Source organism: Salmo salar, chromosome ssa25 (assembly GCF_905237065.1).
Source record: "Salmo salar chromosome ssa25, Ssal_v3.1, whole genome shotgun sequence".
In the NCBI taxonomy this organism is placed as follows: Eukaryota; Metazoa; Chordata; class Actinopteri; order Salmoniformes; family Salmonidae; genus Salmo; species Salmo salar.
This window is the reverse complement of record NC_059466.1, coordinates 11,302,135-11,319,399: the sequence shown is the minus strand read 5'-3', so window position 1 is coordinate 11,319,399 and position 17,265 is coordinate 11,302,135. Positions and strand designations below refer to the sequence as shown.

Genomic DNA, 17,265 nt, shown 5'->3' with positions numbered 1-17,265 from the left:
TTCAATTGTTTTTGTTCCCTTATCTACACACAATATCCCATAATGACAAAGCAAAAACAGAAAACATTTACATTCCTCCCGAGTGGCGCAGTGGTCTAAGGCACTGCATCGCAGTACTTGAGGTGTCACTACAGACCCGGGTTTGATCGCAGGCTGTGTCTCAGCCGGCTGTGACTGGGAGACCCATGAGGCAGTGCACAATTGGCCCAGCGTCGTCCAGGTTAGGAGAGGGTTTGGGCTGCCGGGATGTCCTTGTCCCATCGCGCTCTAGCAACTCCTTGTGGCGGGCCGGACGCATGCATGCTGACTTCGGTCGCCAGTTGTATGGTGTTTCCTCCAACACATTGGTGCGGCTGGCTTCTGGGTCAAAAAGCAGTGCGGCTTGGCTGGGTGGTGTTTCGGAGGACGCATGGCTCTTGACCATTGCTTCTCCCGAGTCCGTACGGGAGTTACAGCGATGGGACAAGACTGTAGCTACCAAGTGGATATCATGAAATTGGGGATAAAAAGGGATAAAAATAAGTAATGTTAACATTTACATAAGTATTCAGACCCTTTACTCAGTACTTTGTTGAAGCACCTTTGGAATAAATTAAAGCCTTGAGTCTTCTTGGGTATGACGCTACAAGCTTGGCACACCTCTATTTTGGGCGTTTCTCCCATTCTTCTCCGCAGATTCTCTCAAGCTCTGTCAAGTTGGATGAGGAGAGTCACTGCACAGCTATTTTCAGGTCTCTCCAGAGATTTTCGATCGGGTTCAAGTCCGGGCTCTGGCTGAGCCACTCAAGGACATTCAGAGACTTGTCCAAAAGCCACTCCTGCGTTGTCTTGGCTGTGTGCTTAGGGTCATTGTCCTGTTGGAAGGTGAACCTTCGCCCCACTCTGAGGTCCTGAGCACTCTGGAGCAGGTTTTCTCCAAGGATCTCTTAGCTCCGTTCATCTTTCCCTTGATCCTGATTAGTCTCCAAGTCCCTACCGCTGAAAAACTTCCCCACAGCATGATGCTGCCACCACCATGCTTTACTGTAGGGATGGTGTCAGGTTTCCTCCAGACGTGACGCTTGGCATTCAGGCCAAAGAGTTCAATCTTTGTTTCATCAGGCCAGAGAATCTTGTTTCTCATGGTCTGAGAGTCCTTTAGGTGCCTTTTGGCAAACTCCAAGCGGGCTGTCATGTACCTTTTACTGAGGAGTGGCTTCTGTCTGGCCACTTTAGAATAAAGGCCTGATTGGTGGAGTGTGGCAGAGATGGTTGGCCTTCTGGACGGTTCTCCCATCTAAAAGATATAGATGTACTATTGTAAAGTGGTTGTTCCACTGGATATCTTAAGGTGAATGCACCAATTTGTAAGTCGCTCTGGATAAGAGCGTCTGCTAAATGACGTAAATGTAAATGTAAATCTCCACAGAGGAACTCTGGAGCTCTGTCAGAGTGACCATAGGGTTCTTGGTCACCTCCCTGGCCAAGGTCCATATTCCCTGATTGATCAGTTTGCTGGGCAGCCAGCTCTAGGAAGAGTCTTGGTAGTTCCAAACTACTTCCTTTTAAGAATCATGGAGCCACTGTGTTCTTGGGGACCTTCAATGCTGCGGAAATGTTTTGGTACCCTTCCCCAGATCTGTGCCTTGACACAATCTTGTCATGCAGCTCTACGGACAATTCCTTCGACCTCATGGCTTGGTTTTTGCTCTGACATGCACTGTCAACTGTGGGACATTATATGTGTGGGCCTTTCCAAATCATGTCCAATCAATTGAATTTATCACAGGTGGACTCCAATCAAGATTTAGAAACATCTCAAGGATGATCAATGGAAACAGGATGCACCTGAGTTCAATTTCGAGTCTCATACTGTGGCAAAGGGTCTTAAAATGTATGTAAATCAGGTATTTCTGTATTCGCTTTGTCATTATGGGGTATTGTGTGTAGATTGATGAGGGGGAAAAAATATGTCATCCATTTTAGAAAACGGCTGTAACGTAATGAAAGGTTGTCGGTTCGATTTCCCTGAGCCGACTACGTGAAAATCTGTCTGTGCCCTTGAGCAAGGCACTTAGCCCTTATTGCTTCTGTAAGTCACTCTAGTAAATTACTAAAATATATAATATAATGTGTGAGTGCGACTGCCTACCATAATACCCATGGCCTGTTCAGAAACAACCGCTGTCCTCCAGAGTCTAGAAATTTGTGGGGATATGAGAGGGATTGATGGGTGGAATTTGTATTTAAGGATCCTAGGCTACTCTTCCTAGGGTCCAGCAACATTAAGGCGGTTATATACAATTTCAAATATTACATGACATTACATTTCATAACACTTTACCCAACACGTTTAGTGTGTTCCCTCAGGCCACTTCTCCACTAGCACATATTTACAATACAACATCCATGTGTACGTGTGTGTAGAGTGAGTGTCTTATCATGTGTATGTGTGTCTGTGTCTGTGTGTCTCTCTTCACAGTCCGTGCTGTTCCATAAGGTGTATTTTTATTTGTTTTATAAATCTGATTCTACTGCTTGCTCCAGTTACCTAATGTGGAAAAGAGTTCCATGTACTGTAGCCATGGCTCTATGAGCTGTGTGCTAGTAGTTTAAACAGACACCTCGGTGCATTCAGCATGTCAACACTTCTGACAAAAACAAGTAGCGATGAGGTCACTTTGAGCCATGAGATATGTATGTACATGCATATTATTAATGTTAGCTCTCCGTGTACATTTAAGGGTCAGCCGTGCTGCCCTGTTCTGAGCCAATTGTAATTTTCAGAGGTCCCTCTGTGTGGCACCTGACCACACGACTGAACAGTAGTCCAGGTGCGACAAAACTAGAGCCTGTAGGACCTGCCTTGTTGATAGTGTTGTTAAAAAGGCAAGAGATGCGCTTTATTATGGACAGACTTCTCCCCACTTTACCTACTGTTATATCAATATGTTTTGACCATGACAGTTTACAATCCAGCGTTACTCCAAGCAGTTTAGTCACCTCAACTTGAGATTTAGTTGAGGTTTAGGTTTTAGTGAATAATTTGTCCCAAATGCAATGTTTTTGGTTTTTGAAATAGTTAGGACTAACGTATTCCTTGCCACCCATTCTGAAACGAACTGCAGCTCTTTGTTAAGTGTTGCAGTGATTTCACTCCGATGTAGTAGCTGACGTGCATAGTGTTGAGTCATCCGCATACATAGACACACTGGCTTTACTCAAGGCCAGTGGTATGTCATTCATAAAGATTGAAAAAAGTTAGGGGCCTAGACAGCTGCCCTGGAGAATTCCTGGTTCTACCTGGATTATGTTTGAGAGGCTTCCATTAAAGAAGACCCTCTGTGTTCTCTTACACAGGTAACTCTTTATCCACAATATAGCAGGTGGTGTAAATCCATAACACATACGTTTTTCCATCAGCAGACTATGATCGATAATGTCAAAAGCCGCACTGAAGTCTAACAAAACAGCTCCCACAATATTTTTATTAGCAATTTCTCTCAGCCAATCATCAGTCATTTGTATACGTGCCGTGCTTGTTGAATGTCTTTCCTTATAAGCATGCTGAAAATCTGTTGTCAATTTGTTTACAGTAAAATAGCATTGTATCTGGTCAAATACCATTTTTTTCAAATGTTTACTAAGTGTTGGTAGCAGGCTGATTGGTCGGCTATTTGAGCCAGGTGGTGACAAGGTGAGAGCTCCATCTTACCCTCTGATAGGCTTGATGTAATGTTGGGGCTATTGCTTACACCTGTCCAATCCTCTCAGATCTCCACTAGTGTCTAGGGGTAGGGGCTAGCTAGGGGTTGTTTCTGGACAGGACCCACAACCCTTTGCGTTTGTGGTGGACCTTCAGCACGACACTTGAGGCGTTGATTGGATGTTTCATTCCATTGCTGGACAGAGGTTGACGTTTATTGTCATGAGTCTTGTCCTGGAGGCAGAACTGAGCAATTTACCCTTAGATAAGCTGCAAAGTCAAAATTGGCTATATTGTAAAAATTCATGAAAATAATCGTGCTTTTTGCTCTTAATTTAAGTTTAGGGTTAGGTATTAAGGTTGGTAGTGGTTAAGGTTAGGGTTAAAGTTCGGTTTAAAATCAGATGTTATGACTTTGTGGCTGTGTCAGCTAGTTTCCACTCTGCAGAGCTGCCTCCAGAACAAGATTCATGAAAAATGCTAACCTGCTTGTTGGACACACAGATTTGCACAGGTGTAAGCTGAACACCATAGATACTGTTGTTTTGGCTTTATGGCGTCATTGAATAAGATTACCAATGGTTAGCTTAGTAGCCAGAATGTTTCAGTCAGCTAACAATTTACAGCAACAGCAGTTCATTAATAAGTCAATAAACACTACATCTTATGCAGAAAGAAATCTCACCTTATGTTGGCACTGTGGCGCATATGGACAGCTATTAATCAATGAATTAATAGAATGGAGTTAAAAGGATGAACTCCTACTTTGAAAGAACAGGAAGTGTTGGCTGTGCACTTGACAAATGACTGGCATTCCACATTTCTATTCAAAAATGGAAAAAAACGAACCGTTTTCACGTTCCCAATTGCACCGTTTTAACGTACACAGACCGTCATTTTAAGGGAATCTTGACTTAATGTTGTCCACGACATAGGCTAATTATCTTGAATGCCGTAACAACATGGACACAAATATGTTCTGTCAAGCCTCGAGATCAACATTATTTCACGCACTTTGGCTTTTGTTCAATCATGTGCGGTATCACGCTAGCACTTTATCACTTGACTGTCATTCAGAAAATCCTTTCCTGAATCAGCTGATATTGCGCGATAATGTCCCCTTGTAACTAAACACACTGTAAAACTTTCCCCTGTAAATTTACAGCATTATACTAGCACCAGAGTTGCCAGTTTAATAGTGTAATTTTGCTTTACAGCAGAGATTTTGCTTTTTCACAGTACTATTTTCCTTACTGTAATAAAACATATTACAGCATCCCTGCTGTAATTTTTTACATTTTTTTATTTAACCTTTATTTAACTATGCAAGTCAGTTAAGATCAAATTCTTATTTACAATGACGGCCTACCCCGGCCAAACCCGAACGACGGTGGGCCAATTGTGCACCACCCTATGGGACTCCCAATCACGGCCGGTTGTGATACCGCCTGGATTCGAACCAGGAACTGCAGTGACGCCTCTTGCACTGAGATGCAGTGTCTTAGACCAAATTTACAGGGATGCTGTAATGTTTTGCAGTAAGGAAAATTGTACTGTGAAAAACATAAGCAAAATTTGTGTTAAACTGGAAAATCTGGTGCCAGGATAATGCTGTGAATTTACAGTGACATTTTCCCTGAAATCTAAATGTAACAATAACAATACATTTTTACATAAAATACATTTATTCAAATTGGTAACAACAAGTTAACAACAGAATTGTCAACAGAAGTAACAACAGTTAACACATCCAACCAAATAAGAGCATTATTACAATACTAATCTAAAAAGTATTTTGAGTGCCTGTGTGTTTGGGTTGTGGTGGAGAGAGAGACAAAGCGAGAGAGGGAGATGGAGTTAAAATATGGATTGGGTACAATCCTAGATCTATGATCAGGGGCAACTCTATTTGGTGAAAGGGGGTTCCGAGGCAGTGAAACACACTACCGAAGGTTGGGCAGGAGAGCATCTAGGAAGTAGAAGTCAGCTCAGCATCAGGTGTCCTCAAGGGGCTCCATGACAATCCTTTTCAGTTCTGATTTGTTAGCTCTTCTCACCCCTAATTAGGTCAAGCATAGAAAAATAAAGAATAGAATGAGAGAGACAGCACCAGGGCTATTACTCTGGGGATAAAAAGACGGGTGGCAAGGGGCATATTACACTGGTGTTGTGTGTATGTGGGTGTGTGTACTTAGCTCACTAGAAGTGAGCTCTTGGAAGAATGGGGCAATGTAGGGATTGAGAACAGCTAGCTTCCTCTGGGCCACCTTGTCATGCACCTTGTCCAATCTTCAGGTTTCATAATCTTGGGTTGATTCAAACTTATTGCATATATCCAATATAGTTTATGAAATCAATTGAGTCACTGCACAAATACAAATGAGACAACTAGATACACCTACTTCAAACCTGAGGTAACTAATAAAACATTGCTATAGCCTACACAATTCCGCAGATTATTTGACCACACTTTCTGTGCCACCAAATGTTTGCATACTACTGGTAAAGTGAACAGGTTTACTAATACTGTAACAATATATGGAACAATGTTGTTTAAATTAAACAAATGGTTAGCGGGGAGCAGGTATATGGACACTCCTGGCCTGAAAAAACAATGACATATGTCGCACAGCTGAGAGCTGAGAGAACCGATCACACAGGGTTGAGGAGGACACTGTATCTCAGTGTTAGAGGCGTCACCACAGGCCCTGGTTCGATTCTAGGCTGTATCACAACCAGCCGTGATTGGGAGTCCCATAAGGCGGCGCACAATTGGCCCAGCGTCGTCCGGGTTAGGGTTTGGCCGGGGTAGGCTGCCATTGTAAATAAGAATTTGTTCTTAACTGACTTGCCTAGTTAAATAAAGGTTAAATAATAATACTTTTTTTTAAACAGTGTTTTTTTGCATTTTACCCATAATGCAGTGCAATCTACAGCATTAATGCAGTAAAACACATTTACGGTATTTTACTGTGCATTCTACAGTGTTTTGCTGTTGAAATTACAGAAACGTCTTACAGTCCAGCTGGACATGAATTGCGCCTCAAAAAACTATATGCATTAATTATTGAAGAACCCCATACAGTTTTATTAATGATGGTAAAGTTACACTTTCTGTTGGAAGCATTCGATTTTGCAGTCACATACAATATTTTGGATATGTGTTATCACACCATAACATAGGGAGATGTTACAACGTTACAGACAAACAACAGTATCATAAATGTAAGGAAAGAAAGGTAGTGTTTTATATCACACGATTTCTGGCTAATCCGTGAAGACTCCAAGCATGAGAAAGGATTTAAACAGGTTTTGATTCAACTAATGAATTATATTGAATGTGTCTATGTTCCCCCTTTATGTCTTAATGTATTCACATAAAAAAAGGCAAATTATTATTAATGACCTTGTAATAGCTTCAAACATTTGTCCACTACAAGAAATGCTCACAGGTACTCGAGTTTATAGAAAGACCCATATGCATGTAAGAACATACATGCTTAGTCATTTGAATTTGACAGGATTTTCCCATACTGTTTTTCAGGCTGATAAATTCCACATGTACGTCAATTACTGTAAAAACAAACCGGATTCCAGCCAACTCATCTTGGAGCACGCTGGAAGCTTCTTCGACGTAAGTGAATGAGTTGTCTGTCCTCTTCTACCTGTAGGTGGTGCCAATGAGCCATTTATTCCAACGGTAAACAGGAGTCATATTTTTTCAGCTTACTTACTGCCATTTGTCTCTTTGCATTGCAGTGCGCAGTCTTATGGCTTCCATTCCAAATGGCACCCTCTTTACTTTACAGTGCACTACTTATGAACGGTGGCCATAGGGTTCCAGTCGAAAGTAGTGCACTATATAGTCATAGGGAATAGTGTGCCACTTGGGACGAACACACGCTATGAACACATTAAAGTAAATCAATGTCAACGTCAATATGTTTCAGTCATCATGATGTCGTAAAATTCTGTGCGCAGGAAATCCAGCAGCGACACGGATTGGCCAACTCCATCTCCTCGTACCTTATCAAGCCAGTGCAGAGGATCACTAAGTACCAGCTTCTCCTCAAGGTAGGGAACATGATGGGAGAGAAGGTCTGCGCCCCAAATGAAAATAAAGCTTTTTGGCCACGCACACCAGTGGTGGATTTTGCGTTGAAAGAAGGACGCAAATAACCCCATACCTACTGTAAAATATGGTGGTAGATCATTGATATTTGTAACGACTGTCATCGCAATGAGACCAAGGTGCAGCGGAGGATGTGTATTCATATTCAAGATTTTAATAACCCGAAAATAGAACACTATACAAATAAACCAAAAAACGACAGCTGACAGTTCTGTCAGGTACTCACAACGAAACAGAAAGCAAGCACCCACAAACCCCAAAGGAAAAACAGGCTGCCTATGTATGACTCCCAATCAGCAACAACGAACTACAGCTGTTCCTGATTGAGAGCCACACACGGCCAACCAAAGAAAGAAACCAACATAGAAAAATAAACATAGAACGCCCACCCATGTAACACCCTGGCCTAACCAAAATAGAGAACTAAAAACCCCTCTCTATGGCCAGGGCGTTACAATATTATGGGTCTATTTTGCTTCCACTTGTCCTGGGGCGCTTGTTAAGGTCAACGGCATCATGAACTTTACCCAGTACCAGGGACATTTTAGCCAAAAACCTGGCTGCCTCTGCCGGGAGGCTGAAACTTGGCCGCAAGTGGATTTTCCAGCAAGACAGTAACTTGAAGCAGGCATCAAAATCCACAAAGAAATGGTTAATTGACCACAAAATCAACATTTTGCAAGTCTCTGGACATGAACACCATTTAAAACCTGTGGTTTGAATTGAAGAGGGTAGTTCATAAGCGCAGACGAAGGATATCAAGGATCTGGAAAGGTTCTGTATGGAGGAATGGTCTAAGATCCCTCCCAACGTGTTCTCCAATCTCATAAAACATTTTACAAAAAGGCTCAGTGCCATTACCCTAGCAGGGGAGGGTGCTAGAGTATTGAAAACAGGGGTGTCAATCATTTTGACCCGTATCTTTTTCAGAGAAAAAATATGAGTTGTTTAACAAAATATTTTTCTCTGAGCATTTGTGTTAATATAAGTATTCTTTTTTTTAGGATACAATATAGTTCAGAATTTTGTATTATTTATTTTATACAGTCTTTTTTTGTTCATCTTCAGGGGTGCCAATAATTTCGGTCATGACTGTATATAGGTTATAGGGTGCCATTTGTGATTCGGACAAGGTAGAAACTGGGCCTCTTATCATCCAGGCCACTTCCCCCAGGAAATATGGAACATCAAAGCATTCTTCCCCTTCTACCCCTCTCTCTCTCTCTCTCTCTCTCTCTCTCTCTCGCTCTCGCTCTCTCTCTTCCTTCTCTCTCACTATCTCACTCCCTCTCTCCCCTCCCTCCACCTGTCCCTCCCTCCTTCCTGCCCCTGTCGCTTCCTCTCTATCTCATCAGTATGTACACGTGGGTTTCCTTATCAATCTCATTAAGGACTTGCCAAGGGACGTCCGATTCCCCTGCCTGTGTGTTGGCCCTTAGCTCTGTGTTATATGTTCATAGTGCACTTAGTGATGTGTCTGAATCTCATCACGCAGTATCTTAGGCTTGCATCCCAAATGGCACCCTATGCCCTATCCTATATAGTGCACTTACGGAATAGGGTGCCATTTAGGACGCAGACAGTGTCTTGCATATAGAGAGCCCCTTTACAGTGTCTGGTATAAGAAATAGCATTGAAACAATTTCCAGACATGTCTTCTCAAAATGACTCTTATGTCATTAGCCCTCTTATGTTATAATAAAAAAAATGACCAGCTGGGAAAATTGTTGTTCTGTGTTTAACATGCATGCCAGGAACTGTAAACTTAGCGGCCCAATCAACGCACTGGAACGGATGAAAATTGTCCAAATGCCATGTTTCAGGAGCTGCTGACCTGCTGTGAGGAGGGGAAGGGGGAGATTAAGGATGGCCTGGAGGTGATGCTTAGTGTCCCCAAGAGGGCCAACGACGCCATGCACGTCGCCATGCTGGAAGGTACAGCAGGAAGGAGGCCTGTGTGCTGCGTTCTATTTAAAACGTCTCTCTAAATTCCTTAGCTAGGGTGTTCCATCACTTCATGTGGAAGTAAACTAACTAACCTTATCCCTTTAAGGGACAGTGGGGAAATATGCAGTAAGACCTGCACAGCATGGAATAACACTATCTAGTAGACAAGTATAAAGCTGTAAGGTTGTTGTCTCTGTCAAAGTTGGGGGTAATTGGAATTGAAGTCCGACAATTCAGGAAGTAAACTGACATTATTAATTCAATAATCGCAAAATGAAATGGCATCTATTTTCAATGATTTCTCAATCAATTGAAAAGGAGAAGCAATTAATTGAATGAAAATTAAATCATAATAATTCAAATGAATTCAATTCAAACTGACCCCAACTCTACTGTCTGTACTGCATTGCTGTGTTTAAAGAGCCATGTGATCTCCGGCAGGTTTCGATGAGAATCTGGACGTGCAGGGAGAGCTTTTCATCCAGGACACGTTCCAGGTGTGGGATCCCAAGTCTCTGATCCGGAAGGGCCGGGACCGTCATCTCTTCCTGTTCGAGATCTCCCTGGTGTTCAGCAAGGAGATCAAGGACTCGGCTGGACGCACCAAATACGCCTTCAAGAACAAACTGCTGGTAGGACTTAGGACTGGGCTCGTTTTCTAGCCTCTTTTTTTCATCTTCTCTTCTGTTCTCTCTTCGCCTCTCCCCTCCCCTCCTCCCTACCTTCTCTACAGTTAAAGTTTAAGTCTGAGGTCAATTTCAAAGGAATGCATCTGCACTTGACTTGACACATCTGTGGAATGAGACTGGTCACCTAGTCGTTTGGACTTCCAGCTTTTCAAGGGAATTCCACTCAAGATAGCACTGATGTTTTCATATAGATAATGTATCATCCAGCTGGCCAAGCTGTGATCCTAATAATACTGGAACGTTGTGATGCCTTGCATGTGTCCCGGAGACTCCTGGGGAGTTGGATCGGAAGGGCAGGTGCTTTTAGCCAGTGGAGATGTTTTCCCCACACTGTGGGCCGAGAGCTTAGCCATCCAATTCCCTTTGATCTGCATCCAGCCTTGGCTTGCTGGCTGAGATGTGTAAAGCCCCCATTGTGTGTGTGTGCACGTGCGTGCGTGCGTGCGTTGGATGGGTGCAGGAGTACTTGTGCTATTGTAGTGCTGCGATTCGTGCAATGCTCATTTTATGTCGATATTCTAGCCTTCTTATTTGAAAAAAAAAGTCTCTCTCAGTTGAGTGTCTGCTAAATGACTAAAATGTACATTATGTGTAAGCAGGACTGAACTGTGGTGTGTGTGTGTGTGTGTGTGTGCGTGTGGGTGGGTGTTAATTGCCCACTTGTATAATAGGCTACAGTATATTCAGAGTGCTTTAGAGGAAGCTGGGGAGCGAGAATACAAAGAGCCAGGTGTTGAATACATGAACAGAGCAGGTGGAGTGGTCCGGAAATGAAAGCTTCCTGTCACTGGGCATGAATTATGAATATGCAAATGTGCATGTCCAATAACAACTGTTCCAAATCAAATCCAATGTGTTTATAAAGCCCTTTTTGCATCAGCAGATGTCACAAAGTGCTCGTTACAGAAACCCAGCCTAAAAACCTAGAAACCTAGAGAGACGATAATAATCACATTGGTTGTAGAGGGTGCGACGGGTCAGCACCTCGGGAGTAAATGTCAGTTGGCTTTTCATAGCCAACCATTCAGAGGTTGAGACAGCAGGTGCTATAGATAGAGGGAGGGAGAGAGAGAGAGGGTCCTGTCCAACGATAACCCCAGACAGGGCTTACCAGGCAGGATATAACCCCACCCACTTTTCCAAAGCACATCCGCCACCTCGCTGGAGGGATATCAACAGACCACCAACTTACTACCCTGAGACAAAGCTGAGTATAGCCCACGGAGATCTCCTCCACCGCACGAGGCCGAGGGGGCGCAAAACCGGACAGGAAGATCATCTCAGTGACTCAACCCACTCATGTCGAGTATGGCGGGGGAAAAAGCCTGGCACGATGTGACGCACCCCTCCTAGGGACGGCATGGAAGAGCACTAGTAAGCCCCCGTAATACGGTCAGAGGCAGAGAATGCCAGTGGATAGAGGATGAGCCGGCCAGGCAGAGACAGGACCTACAGTCATTGGACCTGCTGAAGAGATGTGTCCAGGCTGTGCACCAAATGGCACCCTATTGCCTTTATGGTGAGAGCCCTGTGGGCCCTGGTCTGTATTAGTGCACTATATAGGGAACAGGGTGGCCATTTGGGACACACCCCCAGCCAGGACCAAGGGACCAGTGGAGGCTGCTGAGGGGAGGACGGCTCATAATAATGGCAGGAACAGAGCGAATGGAATGGCATCAAACACATGGAAATCCGCTCCAGCCATTACCACGAGCCCGTCCTCCCCAATTAAGGTGCCACCAACCTACTGTGACAGGGACATAGAAGAAAGTTGGATGGGATTTACTATGACTGTATCTTAATGTACCTCTTAAATTCCTTTTCAGAAAGGGAACATTGCTATTAGTTTTTATGACATAAAGTTATAGTATATCGTTTTTATGATATTCAATGGTATACTGAACACATGATGATTTGGAAGGTTCCAAGTCATAAAAAGCAGGTTCAAGACTTGACATTTTGTTCTTCTCCATTATCCAGACATCAGAGCTGGGCGTGACGGAGCACATTGAAGGGGACCCCTGTAAGTTTGCTCTGTGGGCTGGAAGGACCCCGTCATCTGACAACAAGACTGTCCTCAAGGTAGGTCTATGCTTCTTGCTGATCTCGAAAGCATTACAGAGTAGGAGTGCTGATCCAGGATCAGTTATCCCTTTTTGATCATAATTAATATGATCATATACGGACAGGTGGGACCTGATCCTTAATCAGCACTCCTACTCTGAGACACTGTGAATACGGGCGCAGGTCCCTTAAAGCTGCCTTCTACTGATCTTCAAGATGGTTCAGTACAGGGTGAAAGATAGTTTTAGGTCATTTATCACAATACCATACCCACACTAGTTGAGGGGCCATAAAAAAGTGACATATAGCCTTCCTAAAGACTGGGGCTGGAAGGGCCATGCCTTGCAGAAAGCATCATTTACAGAGCAACGCCTTCATGGTTACGTTGCAGTTTTTCTCCTTTGTACGCCAACACCTTCTCTTGCCAGAGGCCAGAGGATAAAACAAGATCAATCAATGTGATGTGTCTCACTCTCCTCCCCAGGCGTCCAGTATTGAAGCAAAGCAGGAGTGGATCAAGAACATCCGGGAGGTGATCCAGGAGAGGATCATCCACCTCAAGGGGGCGCTGAAGGAGCCCATCCACATGCCCAAAACCCCGGCCAAGCCACGCAACAACAGCAAGAGGTGAGTAGGCCCAGCACTCGCTCCAGGTTGACGTTTCCCCTAGGTACAGATCTGGGATCAGCTTCCTCTCTCCCCATCCTAACCTTAACCATTAGTGAGGAAAATGGTGTACTGATCAGTCTCCAAGGGCAACTTCGCCCTACTCCCTATCACTCGGCCATGGCAGGCACCCGCGTAAGCAACACTGTCAGTAGGCTTATTTATAAAGTTCCCACATTTGTTTTAATCTAATCTCTGTTCATATATTTCGTAGATCAGTGTGACTCATTCTATTTCATTTGGTCTGGATGGCTGAAGATAAGATACTGTACATCCTCATTAGGAAACATCAAGACAGACAGAGATAAGACACTTCACCTCTAACTGGTGTGTGTGTGTGTGTGTGTGTGTGTGTGTGTGTGTGTGTGTGTGTGTGTGTGTGTGTGTGTGTGTGTGTGTGTGTGTGTGTGGATCCAGGGATGCTGGTGAGGATGCAGACAGCCAGGGTGACGGCAGCAGCCAGCCAGACACCATCTCCATCGCTTCTAGGACTTCTCAGAACACTGTGGACAGTGATAAGGTAGGAGGACATCTGCTGGAATATCTCAAAGTATAAGTACTGATTTGGGATCAGGTCCCCCATATCCATATTATTCATTATGATCTAAAAGGCCAAACTGACCAGCAATCCTATCCTGAGATTCTTTATGAACATGAGCCCTAAACATCTTCTTTATTCCCTGTAGGCCTACAGCAATAAGTCCTACATATTAAATATTTACCATACACAATATCAAGCAAATAAGTGTGAAATATTAACGACTTTAATATCTGACATTGATTGGCTCCTTCCTAGCTCCGCCCCCCCTGTGGGTCACCATGGACAACTGATTGACAATCGGGGTTTCCCTGGCCTCTCTTATGTTCCAAGCAGGGGCTGTGACCTGCCATTAGAGCTGAGGCTCCCCAGTAGGTTAGATGGAACAACAATCATGTGAATCTATGAAACGTCTGTTCAGGCTTTGTGCAGGCATGTGCCCTCATGCAACATACGAAGGACTATATGAAATCAATGTAAGGATACATTTGATTCCTAATTTGCTCTTGAGAAAAAAAATGGTGTGTGAGAGTTAAAGGGAGGGTTCATCTAATTTACATGTTTGGGTAAAATTCCTCTTACCTTGAGTTGTCTATGTAGGCCAGTAGTGACAGCATCCACGATAATTAGTTGTTAAATTTAGCTACCGGCAGTAGTTAGCATGACTGATGGACATTATGGCTGAGTTCCTGCACATCTACATTGCATTGCGTCAATCAGTCAGTGGTTGCGTGCCACGTCATCGACTGTGCAGCCGGCCGTCAGATTGCTTTATCTATTATGTTTTTAGCTGATATGTTAAATACCTATCCAGGGGTTGTAAGATCTGGCATGTGTCTGCATTGTAGTTGGGTAGGAACTCAACCATTGTTGTGAAGCTGGTTGTTGTCTTAACTTTTGGAAGATTTCCCTCCCTATGACCCGCTCCCTCTCTCTCTGGGCTCACCGCCACTGCAGCTGGGTCCTCCAGCCGTCTGTTTTCTTGGAGAGCAGCCGGGCTTGGGTGTCTTGGCCTGGGGTCCCGTTTTCCCCTCTGCTCTGGAGGGTGGAGAGTAGTGTCCGAAAGAGAGAGAGAGAGAGAGAGAGAGAAGCTGCATCCCCAAACTCCCAAATGGTACCCTATTCCCTATATAGTGCACTACTTTTAACCAGAGCCCTATGGACTAAATAGGGAATAGGGTGCCATTTGGGACGCATGCGGAGAGAGCGTGGCCTGGCCAGTCCGTTGTGACGCCCTGTGACCTTTTCACACAGTACGCCCACGCTTTGCCCCTGCGCTAAATGTCACTCTGCCACACACAGCAGAAAGATAGACTGGGCTCTAGAAAGGGCTGCCCTAACAGAGTGACACACAAATCCTCGTTGAGCTTGTGATGAATAGGTGTGATTTGAGGGAAGTTGATGGAACAGCCGAGTGTGTGTGTGTGTGTGTGTGTGTGTTTCTTTCTCTCTCGGTGGAGGATGTCGCAACTACATAACAATATTATTTCATTCCTTCTCAAGGTGGGAGGGTTGTCTTGTTGCTCTTTGGAAGGCTTTAAACATAAATAAATTCCTCAGTGCTGGAGCTCCCTTATAGTTCATTGCAATTTCCTTAAGCTATATTCCAATGTTGCATGCTGTTATGAATAGCCAAGGGAAGGCTGGATAGAGAATTTCCGAAAAATAAGTTCATAACACCAAACCCGGTCTAATTTGAGCCGCTAAGTGGCACCAACTGACTGTCTGGAGTTTTTTTTTCTCTCTTGATATTTTTTCTCGGGGCGAGCCATGTCAATTTTTCCACAGACTGTTTTTGTCTTGGAAATGACTCTTTTCCTGGTGTTTTTGTGGTCTTTCTAAGCCCTTCCAGTGTCGTCGTCTGGTCCAAGCTGACAGTTTGCCACTCCGCGCAGACGCAGACAGACACAAGACATCTCTGCTCCCACCCAACCACCCTGCTGTGACTGTCACTGTGGCAGGATTTCTTTTCTCCCTGCATGGAGATGGAATGGCTTGGCTTGCATCTCAAATGACACCCTATTTCCTGTGGGCCCTGGTCAAAAGTAGTGCACTGTGTAGTGAAGAGGGTGCCATTTGGGATGCACTCCCCTAGGCTGTTTCCTGGGCTTGTCTTGCTGCCGTCTGTCTCCAACTCATGTGCAGTGTATATATGGCTAACAATTACAAAGAAAGCAGCTAGGAAACCATTTCCAGTGGTGTGCGTCTACTTTGCTGTGTTTTTACGACAGAGTTCACACGGGTGTGTTTGCCCTCTGTCCCTCACGCTGCACATCACATGGACGTGTCGTCGACTCATTCCCTAAACCAAGGTTGTGCCTCTCTTCATTACTGTACGTTGACTAAATCAAATCTATTATCTCCTCCTTTATCCCCGGCTCACCATATAATGAAGCTGTTCTCCAATCGCCACCGCTGTCTCTGCGAGTCATGAGACTGGCCTCGTGCTCCTCGGATGCGAGATGAGGGTTATCTCTGTCTCTCTCTCTCTCTCTCTCTGGCTCTCTCTCTCTTTCTGTGTGTGTGTGTTTCCGCTCAAGGAAGGACAACTGGGGTACAATTAAGGCTTAGCTGTGCTGCAGGAATATATGCCACACCCTCCCTCTGTCTCTCAGACACACACACACTTTCTCTATCCACAACACACACATGCTAACCCCCCCCCCCAAGTTGCTCTTCTGCTTAACAAATGGGTCTTTATATGTTGGCTAGGCCTTCTATAAGACAATAAATTCACCTTTATTAGCATGAAATAAATATGTTATAGGCTATGCTGATCCTTGGTTGGGTGCACACATGCAGTAGTGTGTTATTATGACCCCGTCGTCTCTACTACTCATAGTAAGCCTGTGTTCGAGGTCTTCATGGGTCCAAGTAGGACCCGACCCAAACGTTGACCCTCTGGTCCGGGTTGGGTCCTGTTTGATTGTCATCGGGCCTCTGTTATATACAGTTGATAGACCCGAGACCCAATGACAATCAAACAGAAGCCTTTCTGTCGATGGTCAACAACAGAATTTCCTACCCGGGTTGGGACCCGTGAAGACCTCTACCACAGGCTTTCTATGAGTAGTAGAGACGACACACTGTCTGTCTCCCTGTCTGGCTCAGCCAATCAAAGTCAAGAGCTTGAACTGAGCTTAACTCTGCAGCACAGACCGAGAGAGCAGAGCAAAGAGACACCATGCCAAAGTGGATGAGCTTTAAACTTTTTCAAGGAGAGCAGTCACGTAAGTAACCAGACCCTAGCTTTTCTCCCAAAGTAGCTCGGAACATTTTAAAGACCTCCTTTGACATTTGGAGAGCGTTTTGGATAGGCTACGGGTCATTTGTCATTTTAAGATGTGTCCTGCCAGATGTCTACTGTGCTGTTTTTGCCAAATCTATTGATTTTATGTTTTGCTTGATCTTCAACTTTAAGATTGTAATTCTAATGTCTGAGTCACACATGTGGGAGTCCAAACTGTACATGGCAGTATATATAGCCTCCACATATTCACCAAAGTAGAGAAATATATATATATATATATATATACCGTATGTC

At 44.2% G+C, this 17,265-nt stretch overlaps 1 protein-coding gene across 4 annotated transcripts in view; it reads left to right on the top strand.

Moving 5' to 3' along the window:
* Positions 1–17,265, top strand: part of LOC106586158 (kalirin) — a 261,879-nt gene that overhangs the window by 193,021 nt on the left and 51,593 nt on the right. For all 4 annotated transcript variants that reach the window (XM_014173062.2, XM_014173066.2, XM_014173061.2 and 1 more), the window contains exons 27-33: positions 7,230–7,319; positions 7,667–7,759; positions 9,641–9,752; positions 10,206–10,396; positions 12,434–12,535; positions 13,002–13,144; positions 13,601–13,703. In XM_014173062.2, coding sequence (XP_014028537.1) covers positions 7,230–7,319; positions 7,667–7,759; positions 9,641–9,752; positions 10,206–10,396; positions 12,434–12,535; positions 13,002–13,144; positions 13,601–13,703 — 834 coding nt within the window. The remainder of the gene's footprint in view (positions 1–7,229; positions 7,320–7,666; positions 7,760–9,640; positions 9,753–10,205; positions 10,397–12,433; positions 12,536–13,001; positions 13,145–13,600; positions 13,704–17,265) is intronic.